The sequence below is a fragment of the Podarcis gaigeae genome (genome assembly GCF_964106915.1).
Source record: "Podarcis gaigeae genome assembly, chromosome: 12".
NCBI classification, from domain to species: domain Eukaryota; kingdom Metazoa; phylum Chordata; class Lepidosauria; order Squamata; family Lacertidae; genus Podarcis; species Podarcis gaigeae.
The window spans coordinates 1,470,063-1,496,429 of NC_139688.1; the positions used below are offsets into that span (position 1 = coordinate 1,470,063).

General features: G+C 44.4%; 1 protein-coding gene across 3 annotated transcripts; it reads right to left on the reverse strand.

The window, feature by feature from the left end:
* Nucleotides 1–5,470: 5,470 nt before the first annotated feature.
* Nucleotides 5,471–19,832, reverse strand: LOC310827705 (uncharacterized protein). Of its 3 annotated transcripts, XR_014556482.1 has the most exons (7): nucleotides 19,671–19,832; nucleotides 11,665–12,166; nucleotides 11,445–11,526; nucleotides 11,103–11,185; nucleotides 10,178–10,304; nucleotides 6,935–9,613; nucleotides 5,471–6,748 (listed from the first exon to the last, which is right to left on the reverse strand). XR_014556482.1 is itself a non-coding variant. In XM_083704067.1 (5 exons), the coding sequence occupies exons 1-5, from the start codon at nucleotides 12,079–12,081 to the stop codon at nucleotides 7,923–7,925; spliced, it is 2,400 nt and encodes a 799-aa protein (XP_083560193.1). In that variant the 5' UTR covers nucleotides 12,082–12,668; the 3' UTR covers nucleotides 7,763–7,922. The 3 variants fall into 3 exon arrangements, 2 of the variants coding, with proteins under 2 accessions (XP_083560193.1, XP_083560194.1); XM_083704067.1 differs by lacking the exons at nucleotides 5,471–6,748; nucleotides 19,671–19,832 and having other exon boundaries at nucleotides 7,763–9,613; nucleotides 11,665–12,668; XM_083704068.1 differs by lacking the exons at nucleotides 5,471–6,748; nucleotides 11,445–11,526; nucleotides 11,665–12,166; nucleotides 19,671–19,832 and having other exon boundaries at nucleotides 7,763–9,613; nucleotides 10,178–10,768; nucleotides 10,905–11,185.
* Nucleotides 19,833–26,367: the final 6,535 nt, after the last annotated feature.

Genomic DNA, 26,367 nt, shown 5'->3' on the forward strand with positions numbered 1-26,367 from the left:
CACCTCTCTAAATTTGGGATCCCGCTGGGGTAGAGCCAAAAATTAAGGTTCTAAAGGTTTGCTGTCCCTAGGACTGAACTCTGAGAGTTTTAATACATATCTTTACCAGATTTCGTCCCTGGCTCACAGGTCCTTTACCTGGCTCACAGGTCCTCATTACAGTTTCTGTGGATGCAGTAAACAAGCAAGCAAACAAATGGGGATCCTAGAACCACTTCCCTCACTCCTTACCTTGATGCTTTCTCAGTGGGATTGAGACAGGGTGTGTGGCCTGAGAAGGTTTGCAAATGATTCTTGTAAAGCTGCGGTTGCAGGAAGGCTGATTGTGCCCTTCATTGGTCATCTGAAGATTTACAAGCCAAAGCCTATTAAAGTATAAAGAGGGAGAGAACATAACTCTTTCCCGATACCTTCTCTCCCAGGACCTTTTGTTCTCCAAGAAAGGAGAATTCAGCATGAAACCCCTGTGTTGCAGTTCCTGAAACGGTTCAGTTCTGTCACCTTTGGTTGAAATAGGAATAAAAGATTCATATGTCCATGTGTTAATAATTTTTATTATTTAGCTAATTATATTGACATCCCATCTTTCTTCCAAAGAACTCAAGGTGCCGTATGCCACTCTAGATATTTGCTGAGGGACCTGAAGTGCTAGTTCCAACTGGTTTTAAACTGAAGAACGAAATTTACAGCTGAGCTTATATGCCACTTCCCCTACCAAAAAAATGAAGCTTGCAGTGAGATACACCTGCCTTGTTGATTCAAATGTGGCTCTCCTGCTAGCTTGGTCTGTGCCACATGAAACCAGAGATCAATGGGTATTTCTTTATTTTTTTACCCACCTCTCTAAAATTGGGAGCTCATCTAAGATTCTGCTTTACTGGGGCTCCTCAAGTTATTCCTGCTAGAGCGGAGCTGAAAACTAAGTTTCTAAAATTTTATTGCCCCTAGAAATTGAGCTCTGAGGGTTTTTTTAAAAACTGTGGCCTTCACTGATCATTTGATTTTTTTTTTTTTAAACAACCTTACTTTTATCTCAACAGAGTTTCATAACTTATTTGGACTTCCTCACATCTCCCGCTGCCATTTTCATCATCATAAATTTTTTCCATGCAATTTATCATCTAGTTTGCAAATTTTATAACCGCTTATTTAAATATAGTCCTCTGCAAATTTATTTCTCTTAATCTCGCTTTACATCCCATTCCAATCCGATTTTGTGGTGGCCAATTATTTATGATCAAACATCCTACTTAACTTTCCACCAAATCACAATATTTTTGTAAATAAGTCTTAAATTTCCTCCAATCTTCTTCAACCCTCTCTTCTCCCAGGTCTCGAATTCTGCCAGTCATCTCAGCCAGTTGCATATAGTCCATCAGCTGCATCTGCCATTCTTCCAGCGTGGGTAGATCTTGAGTTTTCCACTTCTTAGCGATAAGTATCCTTGCTGCTGCTGTTGCGTACAAAAAGAATGTTCGATCCTTCTTTGGCACCATCTGGCCGACAATGCCCAAGAGGAAGGCCTCTGGTTTCTTAAGGAAGGTATACTTAAATACCTTTTTCAGCTCATTATATATCATTTCCCAGAAGACCTTCACCCTGGGACAAGTCCACCAGAGGTGAAAGAATGTTCCTTCATTTTCCTTACATTTCCAACATTTATTGTCTGGCACATGGCATATTTTGGCAAGTTTAACTGGGGTCATGTACCACCTATATATCATTTTCATTACATTTTCCTTCAGAGCATTACATGCCGTGAAGTTCATCCCCGTGGTCCACAACCTTTCCCAATCCTCAAACATAATATTATGCCCAATATCCTGTGCCCACTTTATCATGGCCGACTTAACCATTTCATCTTGTGTATTCCATTTCAACAGCAAGTTATACATTCTTGAGAGTACTTTGGTCTTAGGTTCTAACAATTCTGTTTCCAACTTCGATTTCTCCACCTGGAATCCTAACTTTTTATCGTTTTTAAAAATTTCTTGGATCTGAGCGTAGTGTAACCAGTCTCGCACTTTGTCTTTCATTTTTTCCAAACTCTGCACTTCACTGATCATTTGAGCATCTGCAAGCCAAAGCCTATTAAAGTATAAAGTGGAAGAGAACAACTCTTTCCCGATACCTTTTCTCCCAGGACCTTTTGTTCTCCAAGAGAAGAATTTCAAAAGGAGATTGCAGCATGAAACTGCTGGATTGCAACTCATTAATTCTGTCACCTTTGGTTGGAATGGGGATAATAGATTCCTATGTGTTATTCTTATGTCCGTGTGTTATTTATTTTTATTTATTAGCTAATTATATTGACATCCCACCTTCCAAGGAGCTCAAGGAGCCATATATGGTGGTCTCCCAGCAACACAGGGAAGCAGGTCAGGCTCAGAGACACTCAGTGTCACTCAGTGACAGAGTGGGGATTCGAACCTTGGTCTCCCAGGTCCTAGTCCATCCAACACTCTCCACTCCCATCATCCCTGACCACCTTAGGGATGATGGGACTTGTAGTCCAACATCTGGGGACCCAAGGTGGAGAAAGGCTGCTCTACACATTACACCAGAGTGGCTCTCTTATGCATGGTGACCCACACCAGACAAGCCCCTTCTCTCTCTGGGGGAATGTGTCAGTGGGACTCCTGCTTCTCTCAGAGATTTCTCACCAAGGTCCTATGGCCCGCTAGGGACACTTGTTGGGTTTAGCATCCTCTTGCACTGATGCTACCATGTTTTTTACAATGATGACATGGGATCATAGGGGGCTCCTTTATCCCACGTCAGACCTTTGCTTCAACTAGCTCCGATTTGTCTCCATAGACTGCAGCCATTCTCCAAAGTTTCAAAGATGGGACATTCCCAGTCCTACCTGGAGATGTTGGGGGTTGAATGGAGGACCTTCTGTATACAAAGCAGGTGTCCTAGGATGGAGCTACAACTCTAGGACGGCCACTGTGGTTCATCAAAAGATCCAGGCACCTTGCACAGTCTCCACAGGGTTGTCCTATGATCCATGAGGGCTTCTGTGCTGTTTGGTGAACATTTCTGAAGTTCATGGTTCCTCAGGCCTAGCAGGACCTGATTGACAGTCACACCAGAGAGTTCTTGGAGGCATGTTTTTCTCTGGCTCTTTCCTGGCCCCTGGAGCCAAGGCCAAGAGTCCAGGATGTTGCTTAGGAGGTGGCCCTTCTTAATCTTTCAGTTATCAAATTTGTGGTGATTTATTTCTCCAGCCTTGAGATTTCTCCCAAGATAGCCTTGGAGACCAATAATAACATAAACATCAGAAGATCAGGCAGCATGAGACAACTTTTTGTAACAAGCCTGCCAGAACTCGGAGTTAAGCATTTCAAATGCCACAGAGAGCCTAGCCTGGGCACTTTGTAACAGTCAAGGATCATGTCAGCACAAGGTTTTTTGTTGCAGTCTTGGCTTCTGCAAGAAGATTTAGGGGTTTAAAGGAGCATCACACATGCCCCTTTGTGTCCTGCAGTTGGGGCGGTTAATTGTGAATACTCACTGTTTTGACACTGAGCTCAGTGAACATGAAGGCAGCATTTAGAACACAACGGACTACAAAATCTTTAGCAGCTCAGTATGACGATAACATATTATGAGGCAAAAGTAAAAAAAAATCCTTCCAATAGCACCTTAGAGACCAACTAAGTATGTTATTGATATGAGCTTTCGTGTGCATGCACACTTCTTCAGATACCTGCACACGAAAGCTCATAACCAATAACAAACTTAGTTGGTCTCTAAGGTGCTACTGGAAGGAATTTTTTTTTTATTTTGTTTCGACTACGGCAGACCAACACTGCTACCTACCTGTAGCTAATATTATGAGGCAGTTTGTTTTTTTCTAGTATAATTTTGTTCCAAGATGCAAACACACTCTTGGCTTTTAAAACTGGTGATAATGCACACCAAGCGTTTCCCTCGGTGGTCTAAACTCAAAAGCCTGGTGACTTGTGCTCTGTGTGGGGCTGCCCTTGAGCTTGTCCCAGAAGCTGCAGTGAGTGCACAGTACAGTGGCATAACTGCCCACTGAGGCAGACCCCGGCCACTGTGTTACATCCCTGTGGAAAGAACTGCACCTGGTAGCTGCTAATCTCACTTCAAAAGCAATGAATCATACTCCGATAATGACTTTGTTTTTATGCATTATCTAAAAGGAAACACAAACCTATGCCACTTCCCCTTTCAGAAATGCTTAATTGCTAACTGAATTGATTTTTATTGTTATTATTCATCCACCATTGGTCCGCACCCTGCACTCAGCTCTTGTTTGTGGCTCCTAGAAGCTTTTGGTATGCAAATGTGGCCACATCTTGGGTCTGGTAAACCAGGTGAGGGTAGCTGATGGGTCTTAAACCCTTGGTGACTTAGGGACTTACCTATCTTCTGCATGTGAAGACAGGCTCAGCTGGATTGAGCAGTCAAGACCAATAGCGGGTCCAACAGTCAAGAAGGTGGTTTCTGCATGTGCGGCACAAGGAAATGAGGAGCAGGTGGGGCGTTACAACCTGGGAAGGTAGTCCATCTAGAAGGAAAACTCTGGTGCTAAACCTCGGCTGCCTTGCAGCTGCACTCATTTGTGAGAAAGGCTTGGGGAGTAAATCCTGAGGAACAATCTGTAGCCTTGTGGGATACCTTTGGGAGAAGAAAAGGCTAAGGAGTAAACACTGTACAAATCTGGAGTCCCTGCAGTGTCTTGTGTGTCTCCTTCCAGCAGCCAAGCAGGTGCCAGGCATATTGTTCAGATTCCTTTGGACCACACCAGCGAGGCCAAGAGGGGGTCTTGTCATTGGGCAGCCCAGGACCTCCATACACACTGCCCAGGTTTATGCCCTTGAGATACTGCCATTCATCAAAAGACCAAAGGGCAGTTTGCAATATAGAACACATCATTGAAGAGACAAATGATGCCTTGCCCAAGATTTCATTAATCAGGTGGCAGCACCAAATATGGGGAATCACCACAGCACAGTAGTAGAGCATCTGCTTGTCATGCAGTGTTCGACCCCAGGCTTATCCCTACAGAGATAACACAACAGCTTTCCAGGTTAGTTAGCATAGTGGCATTCTGCTCTCTAAAATGTCAGCTGCCACAGCAATTACTTTCTTGAGCCACTTTAGCACTGTAATACATACCTTTTATATTTAAAAGGAGGATTAATTGTTAATTCATGGCAGTATGTGAGCATCTACTTACACATTTGCACTTTTTATAGATGGCCACGCTTGCAGGCGCATGACTAAGTGCTGAAATTCTCCATGATGCTCACTAGATTCTAAACGTTTGGGGGAAAGGGTGTGCCTCTTTTCTTCATTTCATTATCAGTTATTTTACCTAGGAAATTGGGAGAAAGCAGCAGGGTTCATCGGGGTTCAGATTAATGAGCCAACTATGGTGTAATTTTTCTGCAATAAATGAAGTCACTTTGAAACACTACAGCAGCAGTCCAAGGGATTTTCCTAGGAAGCATTTTATTTAGTCTCATCTGCAGTTATGTGTGCTGAACACACAACAAACACATAGATAATATGAAATTGCTGAGAGTTATTGTCTCCAAACAACATCAAACCCGTGCAAACAGATTCAGAGAATAGTGCAAATGATTTCCCCTCCCATGAATTCACTAGGCAAACAAATTTTATGATACTTTACCATATATGAAATGGAACATTTCTACTGCAACATTAAATCTTAAGATACTCTGCTTTGACACCGAAGTATCTCTAGTCTATCCATCTATATAGAAACCCCCAAAAAGTCACAATGCACTAAAGGAACATTTTTTAAAAAACAACAACCCAACAATTCAAAATAAATTCAGGTGTGGGTTGTGTGTGCCAGGGGAAATGTGCTTTAAATGAAAGGTGTGTACAAAGTCTCAAGGTTCCGCAACTTCAGATTTCTTGACCGAAGGAACAGGACAGCCAATAGCTAAGCAGATTAAAGGGTGTGATATGATTTCTGTGACCAGTTGTTTAATTCCAGGTTAGAAGGTGGGTGCCCTAGTCCAGGAGCACATGGACTGTGCCAGATTCCTCTCTGGAAGCTGCAGAACCCAACATCATGGGCAGTCTTTGGGGCAAGGCGCCATCTTTTCATGAACTTCTGAAAGACTTTATTTTGATTTCATTGTTTGGAAGACTGTATTCTTGTCTGGTTTTCATATGTGACGGTGGACAATGCAAAAAGTTACCCTTGCAACTAACTGTCCACTTTGCATCAAAAGCCATCATTTCTATTTATTCATTTATTTTAAAGATGATGGGATTACAGGTCATATTAAGAGGACTGGGAGGTAAGAGAGTATTGCTCAGCTACGAAGCTCAGGGCCATCCAGTCACTGTCTCTCAGCCTAAACTACCTTACAGGATTGTTCATTTAAGTATTTATAGACAGCTGTATCATCAAAATATACTACAGCAGTTTAGAGCAATATAAGAACATAAAACCAATTGATATCATAAAAATTAAAATTAAAAGCAAGTTAATTAAAAACAAGTTAACAGGAAAAATAAAATTTTAAAACAAGCATCAATAGATCCTTGAAGGGGTGTACGTACTCTTAGTGGAATAGAAACAAAAAAGCAGGCTGTTAAAAGTTGGCACAGCAGGACCCTACGGAACCTCTAGTGGCAGGATGTTCCACAGGACTGGGCCCATGACAAGAAACGCTAAAATAAACCCTTGAAATCTACATTGGTAAAAGATGCACCAAACATCTGCCTTTCTCCTCTGCCACTCTTACCAGAACACTTCAGCTCTAATGTAGCAAAGGATGAGATGTGTGGTGGAATGCAACTGACTTTTTAAAAAATAAAGGTTTCAATGAAAATTTGTGTACATAAACGAATGCTTTCAAACGTCCCCATTTCCATTTTTGTCACTTTATTACAACTGTAACAACAGGTATTATAATGCTGTTCCTCTATTCCTAATTTAACCAAAGTTGCTTCACAACAACCACGACTCTCACCCTCCACTCCACCGTCCAACTGTCTCTACTGAAGAGGCCAGAGACCATCTTGGCCATCTCTCAGCCTTGCAGGCCTTTTCCCACCTGGCCTGGGAGGCCCCAAACCGATAGACTGACTCCAGCTGCAAAGGCTGAGCCTGCTGAACAGGCTCTGGAGCGTAGGGATTTCGGGGTGGGGGAGGCTGTTGCGTTTTTTCCCTCCTGTATATTTATTTTAGATCTTGTTGCAATTGTTGTGGAAATTGTTGAGCTTAATTGTATATTTTTAATATTTCATTCATTGTTTATGACTACTTTTCAGACACTGTATTTATTCAAACCTCCTTTGAAACTCTGCCAATCACCTCTCACCCCAGCATTCCAAACTCACGCTGCCCCACCTTCCTAGCTAACAGTACCTTAAATCTTCTATTATACTATACTTATTATTATGAATTACTTTGATACAGGTGCATACAACATTACATACAAATGGAGCCCGAGAGAGATACGATAGCCATCTTCTAAGATCAAAAGGGCGGTCACATGGAAGATGGAGAAAACTTGTGTTCTCTTGCTCCGGGAGAAGGACCTGAAGACATGGATTGAAGTAACAATAAAGGAGATTCCAAGTGAACAACAGACAAGAACTTAGACAATACCATAATAGCTATTCAACAATGGAAGGGAATTCCCACAGAAGGATTGCGTGACCATCTGTCTGAGATACTTTATCTGAGATTCCAGCCTTGAGGGGATTGCGGTAAATGAACCTCGGGGTCGATCGATCGCTACAATTTTATGATTCTCTCCTCTGGAAGATCTTTCATGGGAAATGAGATGGATTCTCTGACTGAAGCTCTTAGCACATTAGAAGCATTGATATGGTTTCTCCCCTGTATGAATTATTTTATTGGTCATGAGATTGATGTTCTGACTGAAGCTCTTTCAACATTACGAGAAATGATATTGTTCCTCTCTTCTGTGAGTTCTGTGATGGGAAGTGAGGTGGGTGCTCTGGCTGAAGCTCTTTCCACATTCCAAGCATTGATATGGTTTCTCCCCACGGTGAATACTTTGATGTCGTCGGAAGTTTGTGCTTGTATTAAACCTCTTTCCACATTCCAAGCACTGATAGGGTTTCTCCCCAGTGTGGATTCTCTGATGGGAAGTAAGATTGGCCCTCTTACAGAAGCTCTTTCCACATTCCATGCACTGATAGGGTTTCTCTCTTGTATGAGTTATTTGATGGGCGGTGAGATGGGCACTCTCACTGAAACTCTTTCCACATTCCATACACTGAAATGGTTTCTCGCCTTTATGAATTATTTGATGGGAAATGAGACTTTCTTTCCAGGTAAAGCTCTTTCCACATTCCATGCAGTGATATGGTTTCTCCCCTGTATGAATTCTTTGATGAGCCGTGAGATTGGTGCTCCGACTGAAGGTCTTTCCACATTCCAAGCACTGATATGGCTTCTCCCCCGTATGAATTATTTGATGGGATGTGAGATAGGTGCTCTTATTGAAGCTCTTTCCACATTCCAAACACTGATAGGGTTTCTCCCCTGTATGGATCATTTCATGGGAAGTGAGACTTTCTTTCCAGGTGAAGCACTTTCCACATTCCAGGCACTGGTAGGGTTTCTCCCCTGTATGAATTCTTTGATGGGACGTGAGATAGGCACTCTTACTGAAACTCTTTCCACACTCCAAGCACTGATATGGTTTCTCGCCACTGTGAATTCTTTGATGGGACGTGAGATTGCCCCTCTCTCTGAAGTTTTTTCCACATTCCAAGCACTTGTAGGGTTTTTCCCCTGTATGAATTCTTTCATGGGTTGTGAGATTGGCACTCTGGCTGAACCTCTTTCCACAGTCCAAGCACTGATATGGTTTCTCCCCTGTATGAATTCTTTGATGGGATGTGAGATTGGCGCTTTTATTGAAGCTCTTTCCACATTCCAAGCACTGATATGCCTTTTCCCCATTGTGAATTCTTCGATGGGCCGTGAGCTTGCCCATCTCACTGAAGCTTTTTCCACATTCCAAGCACGGATATGGCTTCTCCCCTGTATGAATACTTTGATGGGAAGTGAGACTTTTCTTCCAGGTGAAGCTTTTTCCACATTCCAAGCACTGATAGGGCTTCTCCCCAGTGTGGATTCTTTGGTGGCAAGTGAGATGAGTGCTCTGACTGAAGCTCTTCCCACATTCCAAACACTGATATGGTCTCTCCCCTGTATGAATTCTTTGATGGGAAATAAGATTGGCCCTCTCACTGAAGCTTTTTCCACATTCCAAACACTGATACGGTTTCTCTGTTGTATGAATTATTTGATGGGCCGTGAGCTTGCCCCTCTCGCTGAAGGTCTTTCCACATTCCAAGCAGTAATATAGTTTCTCCCCTGTATGAATTCTTTGATGAGACATGAGACTTTTCTTCCAAGTAAAGTTCTTTCCACATTCCAAACACTGATACAGTTTCTTCCAAATGGGATTTATTTGATGGGAATTTATTTGATGGGAAGTGGAATGGGAACTCTGACTGTAGCTCTGTCCAAACTCTGAATATTGATATGTCTTTCCCACTGTGTGGATGATGTCATGGTCTCCCTCGTTCTTAATTTCCAAGTCATCATTACCTGTAACAAAGAGAGAAATGGATTAGAGCCTCGGCAAGAAATGGAGCCCCAAATTATTGAACATTGCTCATAAACACATGTGATAGATTAAGTACAGAAGGGAGTTATATGTGAGATCTTACTGGGTTCACTGCCTTAGTTTACTGGCACTAACAAGGGATTTTTATGGGAACCTGAGATTCAGAAAGCCTGGCTCTTTTCTAGGATGGATTTTGTTTGGCCACATCATGGATTCTTTGATCAACCAAAAGCCGACACAAGTAAAACCGAAAAAACCTGCCAGGGAGCTACTTCGACTTCCCTAATAATTCTGAAGCCTATAAAAAGGACCAGGCATTTAAGACCAACCTGATTATGGTTTAAAAAGGCATAACTGGGAGAAAAAGATTTGCAGACTAAACAGTAGATAGCTGTAGATGTGCATTCAAGGTGAGCTGTAGAGGTGTCAGAGTCCTAGATGCTGTTGGTGGCAATATTGAGCCCCATCAAAATATAGGAGGTTCAGCACATAGAGATATGTATTGATTTTCAAAACAGATATTGTGACGCAACAGGGAGCCTTACCAAGTGAGTCCATGATCTCACGATTCTCCCCCATGACTTCCTTATGCAGAGCTCTCTGGTCAGGATACAGCAATGCCCATTCCTCATCTGTGAAATGAACAGCTACATCTTCAAAGCACACTGGACCCTAAAAGAAAAAGAAAGTTTCTCTTCTTAGAAAACATACAGATTATCCACTACACATTTCTTTCTTATTTTAACGGATTATTTTTTTTGCTGCACATTTTAATTATGGATGCTTCTTTTAATGTCTTAAGGTCATTCTATTACTTTGTATTTTAATGATGGCTATTAATCTATTTTTAAATGGATGGAACGTCACACCTTGTTCTACAAAACATTTTGTCTCTGCAAGCATTTCTCTCTCTTCCCTCCCCATGTGCAGTTCTGTGTTGGGGACCCTCCTGATGTGCTAAAGCTTCAAAGGGCGCATGGGGGCACGGAGAGCAGGAGGAGGGGGGGGGGAAGCCCCATTGTGCAACTGATGAGGCTGTTTAGGTGACTCCTGGCAACTGTTTTGTATGGTTTAACTACTATTTTCATATTCAACGATCAATATATAAATAAAATAGCAACCAGTGGTAAATGATACTACAAGCTATGGGGCTATCTGTTTAGCCCATTTTAGTGTTGGCTAAGTTCTAAAATCTTCCTGGATGTTTTAACTGTGTATTGACAAATGTATTTTTTTCTGACTGACGGTCGAATAAAAGGTTGATGATGATACTGCAAGCACTCAGAGGGCAAATTAAGGTGAGACAGCTGTTCATTATTCTCAGCACATAAACCTCCTTGAATGGCATGTTCAGCCTTTGTTAATGCCAGCTCTGACAGAAGCCAAGAGGAGAGAGGTTCATCCTGGCCCAGAGGCACCCTGGCTGCCCTGCCCCTCAGCCTCTTTCCCCACAATGCTCCTTCTTCCTACCTGATCTGGTTCCACAGCGGCTGCTACTCCTTTGCCACCATGAAAAGATAGATAAGCAGGTCTTGCCAGCATCCTTCTGTCACCTGTGAGAGATAAAGTTAAGTAGGAAGCCACGGGTCTGTGCTCTCAGAGGTGAAGCAGCGCATCTCTAACTACAGATGGGCCTTCGAAAAAGTGCCACCAGCTGAGTGCATTTTGATGTTGGTACCCATTTCGTATTTTAGTTGTGCAAAAATACATATCCCCTCCTTTAGGCTCTTGACCCCAAATATCCTCAAAAACATGAAAAGAATCCACAGATTGCAAAGAATGTGACCAAACAGAGAAAAAACTCCATCTCACCCAGGGGTGTCTCTCTGGTGTCCAATGCAGTCCTCTCTACCTCAGAGGAATCAGGGTCAGTTTCTGCAAAGATCACCGTTCCCTGATATAGCAACACGGATTCAAAACAGAGATTGAGGGGAAAGATTAGAAAAGGAGTGGCAGAGACAAAAAAAATAAATGGATCTCCCATATCATTCAGAGCCTCTTTTGAGGGTATCCTGAGGAAAGTCTCTCTCACCTGCTTTCTCTCTGCCTGCTTCCTCTCCTCTGCCTGACTCAGGAGGAATCCTTCGGCCAGGGCCACCGCCTGGGAACTGGTCTCCGCTCCACATTCCCGCACCCAGCTCTCCATCTCTGGTGGAAGGACAGCCAGGAACTGCTCCAAGATCACCAGGTCCAGCATCTGAGCTTTTGTATGCCTTTCTGGCTTCAGCCACTGACGGAAAAGGCGGTAGAGTCGGCTGCAAACCTCTCGGGGTCCTTCGGCCTCCTGGCAGCAGAACTGCCTGAACCGCTGGCTCTGCACATCTGAGTGGAGGGTGTCCTCCTCACCCAGGATCTTTTGAATGGAGATTTCCCATAATCCCCCACTGCTCTCAGTTTTGATGGCATGGCCTCTTCCTGCTTCTAGGCCAGCTGAGTCTAGCTCATCCATCTGGGCTCTCAGGAAGCCTCCAAGAGATCGGAAGATTGGTCTTATGCCCAGTTCTGTTTGTCCTAATGAGAAGTGCTAGCAAATCCTACGAAGTAAATACATTGTTTTGTTATAAGACTAATACACGGTCAGGAGAAGAAAAAGTTTACCTGAGCAAGCATGGATGAGTCTTACTAGAAACCAGGGCTGGATTCCACCACAGCCCAGAGTCTGAGCTTTCTTTAACAAAGGAAGCCCTCCTTTGATAGATTCTAAAGATAGAGGTGGATTCTCCCTGCCAGATTTAAGATTCTTTTATGAAGCCTCCTGTTTATGCTGGCTAAGGGAATGTATATTATTTTAAAACTCATTTTAGATCTCAAAGTTCATGACAATAGATAAGGTTGGCATGCATTTTTGTGGTACAAGAAGGTTAAAGTACATACAGCTTTCCTAAAAGTAAGAAAATTGGTTTATGAAGTATAGAGAAAATATAAAAATCTATTAGAGCAAAAAACACCATGGTGGCTTTCCCCACAGGAACCGATAAAATTCAGTATGAGAAATGACAGGGCAACTTGCAAAGAACTGTTAATGGAAGTAGGACATCAACTAAGATTTAAGAGGTTTGAGAGTATAAGAGAAGAATTAACTGATCAGTTACAATACCATGAGCTAAATTATATATTTAAGATGTATTAAAAGAAAGGTCTTCTTAATAAAACCCCTAAATTTGAAAGAGAGCTGTTAGAAAACAAGACTAAATTTCTTTCAAAAATGTATAAATATTAAAATATTAATATTAGAATAGCATATGAAAGATGAACAGGTTAAATCAGTTATGATACACTGGATGAAGGACTTTGGATATAATATACAACTTACAGCTTGAGAGAAGCTATGGAGCTGGGATCTGAAGCATGTTATACATTGAAAGAAAATTTTATGAACATGATGTATCTTTGGTATTTAACTCCTAGTAAACTAGCTAAAATGTATAAAACAAGGTCAAATACATGCTGGAAATGTAAGGAAAAAGAAGGCACATGTAAGGTAGTAAAAGAATTCTGGGAGGTGATATATAATGCACTGGGGGGAAATGTTTAAAATAACCTTTTCTAGAAAACTTGAAGCTTTTCTTTTAGGAATTCTAAGTGCTGAAATTCCAACAGATCAGAAAAGACTATTTATGTATGTGACCACTGCTGCTCAGATGTTATTAGCCCAGAGATGGAAAGAAGACAGAGTCTTCTTCTTCTTCATACCAGAGAAGAATGGAAGGTTAAGTTGATGGACTATGCCCAATTGGCAAAAATGACCAGAAGAATCAGAAACCAGGAAGACCCAAATTTTAATAAGGAATGGGGAAAATCTATAATTTACCTTAAAAACCATTGAAAACAACTAAAATTATTAGTAGGATTAGAATAAGACTTCTGGTTTAATGTTGAATTTTGGCTATAACAGATTTAAAAGATTTGGATTAATAGACAAGATGCAGAAGGAAAAGATTAATATAAGGACCCACAAAGGGGTCGAGGGAAGTTCAGGAGATCCTTCGGAATTCTCTTTTTATGTTGGTTGTTTGATAATTGGAATTTTTAAAAATCTGAATAAATAAATAAATAAATAAATAAATAAATAATCCTCCAGCCCTCCTGGGAAAGAAAGTGACCATGCAAAATATGCCGGCAACTAAAGGGATTTCTGTGAGATGAAGCAGCCTGGTTGTCCCTGCCTGTCTGTATTTTCAGTCAAAGAGCGAAGTCAGAAGTGTGATCGACATATGAGTCGATCGAATACGGAGTGTAATTTGGATACTAATCTAGAGTGGGGGTCCTAACCCTGGGATCCTCAAAAGTTGCTCTCCCTCCCACCCCCACTTTGGGGACAATTTCTTTCCTGCTTCTCTCTCGTTTTCTAGCACTTGGAATCTGCAACACTCTAAAGACATGGTAATGGGGTGGGGTACCCCCAAAGGAGCAGGGTATAAATAATAAATTTGTTGCTGTTGTTTTCCTGAGGGCCAAGTGGGCGGAGTCAAAGGACACCACTTTTTTTTTAAAAAAATTTATTAAGGATTTTCTTGTTTTACAGAAGTGTAATGCCTCGTATTTTTTTTCCCATGTAACATTTTTACAAATCCATTTCATCTGTTGAGGCATTAGGGGGAGAAGGAAAAAAAAAAGGAAGGAAAAAGAAGGGGGGTGGAGGGAGGGAAGATGGATGGGGGTGGGGTCGGGTGGCGATGTTTCTCTTATGCTTAATGTATGTAGAGTTTGGTGTCAGCGTTACAGTGGTACCCCGCAAGACGAACGCCTCGGAAGACGAAAAACTCGCTAGACGAAGGAGTTTTTCGTTTTCTTAGCCACTTCGCAAGACGCATTTCCCTATGGGCTTGCTTCGCAAAACGAAGCTTGCCCCGCAAGCTCCGGGGATAGCGGGGAAGCGCAGCACGTCTTCCCCGCTGTCCCCGGACCTCTTTTGAAGCAAGGGGCGGCGGGGAGAAGATTGCTTCTCCCCGTTACCAGCCCCGCAATCTCCGGGGACAGAGGGGCGGCAACGGGGAGAAGCGATTCTCCCCGCTGCCCCTTCCCTTGCTTTAAAACAGGTCTGTGCGGCGCTTCCCCTCTGTCCCTGCACGGTCTCCATAGGAACACATTGATTGATTTTCAATGCATTCCTATGGGAAACCGTGCTTCGCAAGACGAAAAACTCGCAAGAAGAAAAAACTTGCGGAACGAATTAATTTTGTCTTGCGAGGCACCACTGTACTTGTGTTGTTCACTTGTGTTCCTTTGGTGGTGAGAGAGGTTGGGCTTGGCCTGGGGTGTGGTTGGCTGTGGTGATCTTTGTTTTCTTGTGTGAGTGGGGTGGGTGGGTGTTTTGGATCAGGTTAGCCATATTGATTCGTATGCTGTTGGTGGATTTTTGTCATTGTCTTGTTGGGCTGTGTATGTGATAAAGGGGAGCCATACCGGGGTGAAGGCGTCGTCTTCTATTTGTCCCCATGTCAGTTTCAGTTTATTAGTTAATTTTTCTAGTAGGGCTGTTTCCCATACTGTTTGGTACCATTGGTCCATGCTTACTCCTGACAGGTCTCTCCAGTGTCTGGTTATGGTGTTTCTGGCTGCTGAAAGTAGGTGGGTTATGAGTTCTCAAAGGACACCACTTAAAAACGAAGTTAACTAGGAGTGATCTTCTTTCTGTGATTGCAAGTGGTTTTAAACTGTGTATAGCAGGCATAGGCAAACTCGGCCCTCCAAGACGTTTTTGGGACTACAAATCCCATCATCCCTAGCTAACAGGACCTGTGGTCAGGGATGATGGCAGTTGTAGTCCCAAAACATCTGGAGGGCCGAGTTTGCCTGTGCCTGGTGTATACTGTCCTGGGAACGTAGGTGTTCTCCTGCATCCCACATGGCCCTTGGAGGCTCAGGTGGCCTCAGTGACGGAGCAGGGCCCATTTCTAGCTCCAGCTCCTTTGCCAGCCACCATCCCTTGGGGCCAAGGGGACAAGGCCATGGGGCTCCCCACTTGGGATCAGATGGGGCATCGCAAGGCCCTCCGTGTGGGGCAGCCGCCCTTGAAGGCAACTGTGAGGGACACTTGGGGGGGCAGCGCCTCAGAGATTCCAGCAGAGGGCGGGAGCCTCCCTCTCTCTCTCTCTCTCTCTCTGATTGGCTGCCAGCCCTTTTGGAGGGAAAATCCAAGGAGCCCTTTCTGAGGGGGAGAGTTTGACAGGGCCTGATCTGAGAGAGGGGAGGGGGATTTATTATTATTATTATTATTATTATTATTATTCGAAGAGGTTTGTCTGAGGGAAAACTGGCTTTGATCTAAGAGGGGAGGTGGGGATATTATTATTATTATTATTATTATTATTATTATTTGCTCTGTCTGAGGGAGAACTGGCTCTGATTCGAGAGGAGGAGGAGCCTCGCAGCAGCTTAGATAGGAAGACGACCCAGTGGAGGGTCTGGGGAGAATATGGAGGCAGGATTTAATCTGGAGGGCTGAGTCTGAGGCAGGAGAGGGAGAATCTGTGGGAAGACCGACTAAACCAGGGTCTCCTTCCAGTCAGGAGGGGAGAGATCTCCTAGGAAAAGAAGACCCCCAAACCAAGAACAAGGGCTGAGAGGATCCCCTGGGTCCGGGGGAAATCCCTCAGAAGTGGGATGACTAAGAGAGAGGCGGATGGGGGGGGGAAAATGCCCCTCGCTCAGGAACCAAAGTATTAGGCTGAGAACGAAGCTGCGCTGTATTAAAAGTGTTTAAGTGTAACCCTGCTCATAACGAAGTAAATGAACAGAAACCGAGTTAATTCTTTTACCTCCTATGGTAGAAACCTGAACTTCCAACTGAAGTGCAACAAGAGAGCTTTTAGCAACTGAAGTTTAAGAAAAGCTGTGCATGTACTACAGTGACATCTATCTATTTAGTTTAAGTAATAAGCTAACTTTTATTTGAAAGAATGCACCTCCTGACCCCATATTTGTTTCATGGACCTCTTCTTTTGTTAATAAAACTGTTCTTGTTCGTTCAGCTCCTTCCTAAGACTCTAAATCACTAAGTTTTCCCTCACACAAGATCCTCACAAGGGAGCCTGTGGGAAATTGCAGAAATTCGTGTAATTGGCCTGCCAAGCGGTGGGTCCGCTATACAGTGGTGCCTCGCAAGACGAATGCCTCGCAAGACGAAAGACGCGCAAGACGAAAGAGTTTTCCGTTTTTTGAGTCGTTCCGCAAGACAAATTTCCCTATGGGCTTGCTTCGCAAGATGAAATGTCTTGCGAGTTCTTGCGAGTTTGTTTCCTTTTTCTTAAAACCGCTAAGCCATTAATAGCCGCTAAGCCGTTAATAGCCGCTAATAGCTGTGCTTCGCAAGATGAAAAAACCACAAGACCTTGCGGAACGGATTAATTTCGTCTTGCGAGGCACCACTGTATTTAATGGGGGGCAGTTAGTGGAGTGAGTCTGCCGTGTTATTAATCGGTGGCTAGTGGTGGGTTCTGCTACAACAACTCACAACCTGGTCCAAAATGGAGCAACCACATTATCGGCTGGGTTCCCTCTCTTTATTAACGATATTTTCCCCAAATCTTTTTCCTCCAGAGCTCAAGGTGGCCTCCATGGATCTGCCCCACCTCACTGAATCTCCTCAACAACCCTTGAAAACACATTTCATTCCTGCTTTTGGTAATTTTGGGGCCCAATTTGAAGTGTTCACACCAGGGGTTCACTTAGGTTCCCAAGAATCTGAAGAAATGCCTCCTTTTCTACCGCCATAACTCCCCTTCCAGGTTTTGGCATCACTAAGCTACACACACAGCATCACGAAAGGGAGAGAAAAACCCTCCCCAGGAATATCCCCACCCCTTCAGGATTGGGCTGCACCTGGTTGATCTAAATATGAATTTAAACATAAACTACTATCTTCACTTTGAACCCATGTTCATCAATAGACTAATTACTTGATATTGTTTCATTGGTAACATAGGGATGTGTGCTGTCCCTACCTGTATTCATCGTATACATACGATTGTGTATCATCTGACCCATCTACTGCAATTCTTAAGTTTGCAGATGACACACCATAATGGGTTTAATAACAGGTGGAGACAAATCAGCGTATAGAGGGGAGGTCCAAAAAATATCTCCATGGTGCCTAGGGAACAACTTGCACCTTAATATCAGCAAGACAAAGGAGATGGTGTTGGACTTTCAGAGGAAGAGAAGAGAACTAGCCCCGCTGTGTGGAGAGAGTCTCTTCCTTTAAATTCCTAGGAGTTTATCTCAGTCAAGGCCTTACTTGGAAAATCAACACAACCCAGGTGGTTAAGAAAGCTCAACAGAGACTCCATCTCCTCAGAGTATTGTGGAAGAATGATGTCAATCAACCTTTGATGATCTCCTTCTACACAATAGGACACAATAGAAGGACACAATAGAAAGTGTCCTTTTATACTGCATCACGGTGTGGGATGCTGGTTTGACATCATCTGATAGGAAGTGCCTACAGAGTTTGGTGAATGCTGCACAAGATATTATGGGCTGTCCTGTGAATCCACTGGATGAAACAGCGGAAGAAGGTTGCCTCAGGAGGGTGAGGAAAATTCTCAGGGATGATTCACACCCTGGCCAGCACTTTCTTGATCTCCTGCCCTTGGGCAGAAGATATAGAAGCAGGATTAGTCACACCAAGCTGTTCTATCTGTGGGCTGTTAGGCTGCTGAATGAAAAGAGAACAACAGGGCAGCTGACTTTCAGTAAACTAAGAGAGCTGAGGGGGGGGGGGTGCTTGTGTAATCTCACCTTATACAAGTTGTACAAGTGACAATAAAGTATTTCAATTTCAATAGGAGGAAAAATGACCATTTTTCACACTTGACCTCAGCGCAACCCCAGGGGCTCCTGGCCAGGCCTTTGGCTATAAGATGCTCAAAGTTATCTGTTAACTCTTCTCTGTCCCATTTCCCCCTTTTCTGCTTTAGCTTAAACCAATTCATGAACTGAGAACTCAGACACTCCAATAATAATGAACCATGCGGTGAAGATATTCCTGTGCATATATTATGCTATTTTGGGGATGCAGAGAAGATTCAGTTTTTTGTTTTCTCTTATCCTTTATTCTTCTGATGATCCCTGTTCATAAAACCCAATAAAAAGTTATTAAAAACACACACACAAAAGCACAACACAGACTACCAGGCCCCCCTCTGCGCTGCATCTGCAAAGCGGGATGAGACCACTTTAAAGAGTCCAAAGAATCCTGGGAACTGTAGTTTGTAAAGGGTGCTGGGAGTTCCTAGGAGATACCCCCCTTAAGAGTGTCTGAGAAATTCAATCTTTTTGCCAGGAAACTCTGGGAATTACAGGGAACCAGGCAGAGGGCCTTCTTGGTGGTGGCACCCGCCCTGTGGAACGCTCTCCGACCAGATGTCAAAAAGAACAACTACCATACTTTTAGAAGATATCTGAAGGCAGCCGCGTTTAGAGAAGCGTTTAATGATGGGTGCATTACTGTATTTTAATATTTTGTTGGAAGACGCCCAGAGTGGCTGGGGAAACCCAGCCAGATGGGTGGGGTATAAATAAGTTGTTGTTGTATAGTCGAGGCAGAGGGAGTTGGTGGGAAAGGGTCTCCCAGTTAAGGATGCTGAGGGTTGCTAAGAACACCCCCCCCCCCAAAAAAAGGGATCTAAGAATTTGTGCTTCATGCCAGGGGAATCTGGGAATTATAGCTGGGGCAGAGGCGGCCCTCCACCTCTCCGCCTTCCTTATTGATGGACTGCACAGCTCAGGTTTTCCTTTGATCTTTTGCGTATATTTCACGCCCCGTCCGGCTGCAGCCTCTGCTCGTCCCTGTGGCTGATCCTGATCAGTTTTCTCTGCATGCAGAGATACCCCCCCCCCCGCAAAGTTGCAAGAAGCCTGGGGATCCTAAGGAAGACGAGAGCGTCAGGCTTCCTGCAAACACGTCCCCTCCCTGCCTTTTCCTGGAGGGCTAGGGCAGGACCCTCTGCTCCCAGACCTGGGGGTCCCCACATACATTATCTGAGCAGCCCCCCCCCCGCAGTCCCGGGACCCCCCCTTCTCCCCCAGACTCACCAGATCCCGGAATGCGCCACGAAGGCAGGGATTGCTCCGCAGACAGACAAAAACCACCAGCCTCCCTTTGCAGGAAGCGGGGGGGGGGGCTGTTGCAATGGAGGACCTGCCCCTCCTGTCTTGCCTGTCCTCTCTAGGAATGCAGATCAGTGCCTTTTAACCCTTGCAAAGCCGAGCTCACCCCTCCCTCCCTCTGCCCAGGAGGTGTTTTTTTTTGGGGGGGGGGGCTCTGGTCTGGGATCTGAACTGCTCCCTGCCTTGGCCAGCAAAAAGAAGCGCAGGGGGAAATGCTCCCAGCCAAGAGAGCCCCCCCAAAAATGAATGCTCTCCGGGTGTGCGCAATGCATGGGGCTCCTGCTTTCAGGAGAGAAAGTGCAGAGGGAGGGGGGGGGAGCTTGGTGTCTCGGCTTTGCAAGGGTTAAAAGGAGCCGCGCTGGATTCCTAGAAAGGAAAGAAGAGGAAATAAAGGCGGGGGAGAGGCAGGTCCTCCAGAGCACAATTCCTTGGCTTTTGTCTCTCTCTGCAAGCCAAGCGCTGCCTAAGAGGCGCCTCCTGGGCGAGTCTCCTCTCTCTCCCCGCTTAGGGGTGCAAAGGGGAGTCCCAGAGAGGATGCGTGGGAGGCTTGTTCCGATCATGCATGGGGGATGAGCAAGGAGCAGAGCGGGGACTCCTGTGGCCTGATCCTGCAGGGTGTTTGTTATGATTCTGAGTTCCTCCTGTTACGGAAATTACGGGGGTGGGGCACATCTTGTTAAATGCTACAAATATTATGCATAAATGTATTCTTTCGATTTGACAGCTCAGGGAAGTTACCTAGCTTTAACAATCATATAAAATCAACTCCTTTGCCACTTTCCTCAGGGAAGTTTTTAATGTGTGACATCTTAGTGTATTTTTGGTCTTTGTGGAAACCGCCCAGAGTGACTGGGGAAACCCAGCCAGATGGCCGGGGTACAAATAATAAATTATTAGTAGTAGTAGTAGTAGTAGTAGTAGTAGTAGTAGTAGTACTCAACCCGAGGTACCACTGTACTTTGTTCTAATATCGAGTCTTGCTAGGAACCAGGGCTGGACTGCACCACAGCACTTACCCTAGCTTTAAGAAAAAACAAAACAAACAAAAAAAGGAATAATGAGAAGTACAGTAAGACTCTAACCCTCCGAAAAGAAAACTTACAATGCAGGCAGCCGAAGGGTTTTCTGTGAGATGAAAGAGCTTAGTTCCTCCTGCCTTTCTGTGTTTCCATTCAACGAATGAAGTCAGAACTGTGATTGACCCGGTGCAATTTGTCCACCAGGCTAGAGGGTGTGTGGTCCTCAAGAGCTGCTCTCCTTCCCAATCCCACTTCAGTGCCCATTTATTTCCTGCTTCTGTCTCGTTTTCTAGCACTTGGAATCTCCAAAGTTCCAACCCAGACTACTGGGGTGAGGACTCCTCTTTTCTTTTGTTCTGTCAGAAGAAAAGTCTCCAGAAACACCCCACACATGCACACATCAGGATCAGACTCCATCTGGTTGATCTAAAGTAAAATCTAAACACCACCCTCCTCAACGGTCCAACACTTTATAGTATTTCATTGACAACCTAAGAGGAAAAAGGACTCTTCCCCAGGCAATGTGGACTGTTACCTGTTAGCTCTGCTCTACCCTGTTTCCCCTTTTTCTGCTTTTGCTTACACCAATTCATGTAGCAAGAACTCACACACTGACCACTAATAATGAACCATATGTTGAAGGGATAATCACAAACCTATTGTGCTATTTTTGTACAGATGACAAGAGAAGACTTGGTCTATTTATTTGTATCCTTTATTACTCCTTTGATACTTGTTTATAAAATCCAATAAAAAGCCATTCCAAGGAGAAAGGAGAAAGACAAGACCCATACCCAGGCCCCGTCTGCACTGTATCTACAAAGCACAGCCACCCCACTTTAGGGTTCTGGCTTCCTCCACAGAATCCTGGGAACCGTAGTTTGTAAAAGGTGCTGAGAGGCTAGAAGACACGCCCCAAGTGCAGTTTAACAACCTGTCCTTTTTGCCACGGAACTCTGGGAATTATAGCTGGTGGGAGAGGGTCTCCCAGCAACTCTGAGCAGGGGAGGGGAGCTGCCTCTTTCTTTCTTTTTTTTTTTTTAGTCCTTTCCTCACACATCCAGCCCAGCATCCTGTCCTCACCAGATGCCTCTTGGAAATACATTTTTATTAAGGTTTTAAAGATTACAGAGAAAAAAGAAATAATAACAATCAAGAAAAAACAAAAAAAACAATACATATATAAAAAAACATCAAAAACCATAAAACAAAAGAAAAAAGATTAAAAAAAACAAGTCAAACCTGTACATCACTTGCTTACATTCCCTTATTTCCTTGACCTCCTCACACCTCCCATTTTTGTATTCTAATTCAATTTGTTATTTCAGCAAATCCTTCCAACCTTATTTTCATCTTAATAATTTGTCTTAATATACTATAATTTTACATTCTCTCTTTCACCAACTCATTTTTACTTAATCCTTTATGTCATTTCTACTAAAACCACATAATTTTCTTTTCCCAACATCTTTCTAACAATCCTTAATTTTGCAATATTTTTGAAGATAAACTTTAAATTTTTTCCAATCTTCTTCCACCGACTCTTCTCCTTGGTCCCGGATTCTGCCAGTCATCTCAGCCAGTTCCATGTATTCCATCACCTTCGTCTGCCATTCTTCCCGGGTGGGTAGATCTTGCGTCTTCCAATACTTTGTGATGAGTATTCTTGCTGCTGTTGTGGCGTACATAAAAAAAGTTCTATCCTCCTTTTGCACCAATTGGCCAACCATGCCCAAGAGAAAGGCTCTGGTTTCTTCTGGAAGGTATATTTAAATACCTTTTTCATTTCATTAAAGATCATCTCCCAGAAGGTCTTAATCTTTGGGCATGTCCACCAAAGATGAAAGAATGTACCTTCAATCTCTTTACATTTCCAACATTTAGGGGAGCTGCCTCTTTCACCCCCAACCCCACCCCAGCTTTGCTTCCTTCCCCTCAGGGCCTCTTCTGCTACCTTGGATGGCGAGAGACCTCCAGTGGTTCTCAGCAGGGCTTTCTGTTCCGTCTCAGAAGATCTAAGAAGTTGCCCTGCCTGATGAATGAGGGGGGAGCTGCTAACAGAAGTGGACAATTCACTGGCATCTGGAGTGTTACGGAAAAATCTAGGTGCGAGACAGCTCAGTCACCCAGCTTGTCAGGCAGAGCCTGCAGGTCCCTGGGGAATAAAGGAAGGAGTCCAGCCATCAACTGGAGCAAATAGCTGTAGACCAAAGTTTATTGCGCAACAGGTTCAAAGAGGAATTTTGAACCCCAAAGATGGGGGTGACAAGGACTTTTAAACGTTTCCCACCATATCCCAGAATACAGTTCGTACAGCATCATTGCTACATCATTGCTACATCACTGACATGTCACAAAAGGAGAGGGGTAGACAGGGGTTACACTAGTTCAACCTTGGCAAACATGTCCAGACAAGTCCTTGGTATAAGATTAGCATAAGCAGACATGTCAGGGCAAGACCCAGGTACAGTGGTACCTCCGGTTAAGTACTTAATTCGTTCTGGAGATCTGTTCTTAACCTGAAAGTTTTCTTAACCTGAAGCACCACTTTAGCTAATGGGGCCTCCCACTGCTGCTGCGCCGCTGGAGCACGATTTCTGTTCTCATCCTGAAGCAAACTTCTTAACCTGAAGCACTATTTCTGGGTTAGCGGAGTCTGTAACCTGAAGCGTATGTAACCTGAAGCGTATGTAACCTGACGTACCATCTTACCATATTTTTCCATCTATAAGATGCCCCCATATATAAGACACCCCCTATTTTTGGGGACTCATATTTAAGAAAATGGAGGGAAGATGTATCTGTGTACAAGATGCCCCCTAATTTTTGACATTATTTTTTAGGGGGGAAACCTAGTCTTATACACGGAAAAATACAGTATTTCCTTTTGTAGGATTTGCCAGCAACTCTAATAAGGACAGGCAGAACTTGGCAGAAGACCAAGGGCTTCCTCCCGATCTCTTGGAGGAGTGGCACCTTGAGATGTTGGAATATGTGGAATTCGCAGGAATGACCAGTAGAATAAGAAATCAGGATGAAATAAAGGTTTAAGGAGGACAGGATAATACATATATATATATAGATTACATGAAAAACTATAATAAACAATTAACTATAGCAGACAATTAGCTTAGCAGGATGCTAGTAACATCAGCAGTGTAAGTAAGAAGGAAAAAGGTAAAAGGCGGATCTAGACGGATCCTCGTGAATTCATATGATTTTTTCATTCAAATTAAATAAAACCACCATGATACTGTAGACTATGTCTTACTCTGTAGACAGCATCAAAAAAATCACGCATCCACTATTTCGTGGGGCCGCAGGGGCGCAAAAACATGTTTAAAAAACACGGATCCTCATGGATCCTCATGATTTTTGCACAAGACGAGCCCAAAGTCACCATCAGTTCAAACATCATGGCCAGGGACACAGCATCCACCACAAAAATCACAGATCCACGGCTTCCTGGCCATACCGTGGCCCAAAAATGTGGTTTTGAAGCACGGATCCTCATGGATCCTCACGCTTTTCGCATTAGGCCAACCCAAACTCACCGTCAAATCACATATCATAGCCAGGGGCACAGCCTACACCACAAAAAACTCGGATCCACGCCTGCCTGGCCATGCCGTGGCTCAAAAACGTGGTTCCGAAGCATGGATCCTCATGGATCCTCATGCTTTTTGCACAAGACCAGCCCAAAGTCACCATCAGATCAAACATCATGGCCAGGGGCACAGCATCCACCACAAAAATCACGGATCCACGGCTTCCTGGCCACTCCGTGGTCAAAAAACCTGGTTTTGAAGCACGGATCCTCATGGATCATCATGCTTTCTGCATTGGGCGAACCCGAACTCACCGTCAAATCACACATCATGGCCAGGGGCACAGCCTACACCACAAAAAACTCGGATCCACGGCTTCCTGGCCATATCGTGGCACAAAAACGTGGTTTTGATGCACGGATCTGTTACTATAAAGAAGCAATGCGGAAGTAAGAAGCAGCTAAGCTAGCTGCTGCTGGCTGGAAAGCCAGACAGGATGTTTGTGACTGTTGCCATGGCAAGAAAGGGGCAGTCCATTCTCAGTATTGAGCACCGGATGTGAGCTCAGTGTGTGACATATGATCTGTACAGGATGTACATGGGTGGAGTCAGTTTGAGAGTTTCTCTGTTGTTCGAAGAGTGCAGACATCTTTATCTGTATGGCTGCTAAAGACAGAAATAAAAGCATGTAAATACACTTCTGTCTGTCTGATTCCCCTCCCTGGGGATATGCAGGGAGAAGGAGAAGCAGTGGTGTGTTTTTCTCACAGTCTGGGAAAAATCGCCGATACGGACCTCATCTGTTTTTCCTGCCGGGAGTCGCGGGAGGGAGGTCAAAAGGAATTCAGCCGGTGCCTGGACAGATAGGCACATACCTCTGACCGAGGCAGAATTCAACAGGATCCTCATGGATCCTCACGCTTTTTGCATTGGGCCACACCTAAATCACAGTCAAATCACACATCATGTCCAGGGGCACAACCTGCAACACAAAAAACTGAGATCCACAGCTTCCTGGCAACACCATGGAACAAAAACGTGGTTTTGAAGTCGGATTCTCACGGATCCTCATGCTTTTTTCATTGGGGCCAACCGAAACTCAACGTCAAATGACATATCATAACCAGGGGCACAGCCTGCACCACAAAAAACTCGGATCCACGGTTATCTGGCAACGCCATGGCCCAAATACGTGGTTTTGAAGCACGGATCCTCATGGATCCTTACGCTTTTCGCATTGGGCCAACCCAAACTCACTGTCAAATCATATATCATGGCCAGAGGGCACAGCCTGCACCACAAAAAACTAGGATCCACGGCTTACTGGTCATAAAGGTAAAGGTAAAGGTACCCCTGCCCGTACGGGCCAGTCTTGACAGACTCTGGGGTTGTGCGCCCATCTCACTCAAGAGGCCAGGGGCCAGCGCTGTCCGGAGACACTTCCGGGTCACGTGGCCAGCGTGACATCGCTGCTCTGGCGAGCCAGAGCTGCACACGGAAACGCCGTTTACCTTCCCGCTGGTAAGCGGTCCCTATTTATCTACTTGCACCCGGAGGTGCTTTCGAACTGCTAGGTTGGCAGGCGCTGGGACCGAGCAGCGGGAGCGCACCCCGCCGCAGGGATTCGAACCGCCAACCTTTCGATCGGCAAGTCGTAGGCGCTGAGGCTTTAACCCACAGCGCCACCTGCAGCCCAAAGACGTGGTTTTGAAGCACGGATCCTCATGGATCCTCACGCTTTTTGCACTAGATCAGCCCAAATTCACCATCAGATCAAGCATCATGGTCAGGGGCACAGCCTGCACCACAAAAAACTCGGATCCATGGCTTCCTGGCCACTCCATGGTCCAAAAATGTGGTTTTGAATCACGGATCCTCATGGATCCTCACGCTTTTTGCATTGGGCCAACACATACTCACCGTCAAATTACCGTACACATCATGTCCAGGGGCACAGCCTGCACCACAAAAATCACGGATCCACGGCTTCCTGGCCATACCGTGGCCCAAAAACGTGGTTTCAAAGCATGGATACTCATGGATCCTCACGCATTT

What these genes read in the sequence shown, in the direction of transcription:
- LOC310827705 (XM_083704067.1), bottom strand. Translation starts at nt 12,081, where the DNA reads ATGGATGAGCTAGACTCAGCTGGCCTAGAAGCAGGAAGAGGCCATGCC. An exon ending in CCGCTGTGGAACCAGATCAG is followed by an intron (nt 10,305 to 11,102) that starts GTAGGAAGAAGG and finishes TTTTTCTTTTAG; the next exon opens with GGTCCAGTGTGCTTTGAAGA. An exon ending in TGAGATCATGGACTCACTTG is followed by an intron (nt 9,614 to 10,177) that starts GTAAGGCTCCCT and finishes TCTTTGTTACAG; the next exon opens with GTAATGATGACTTGGAAATT.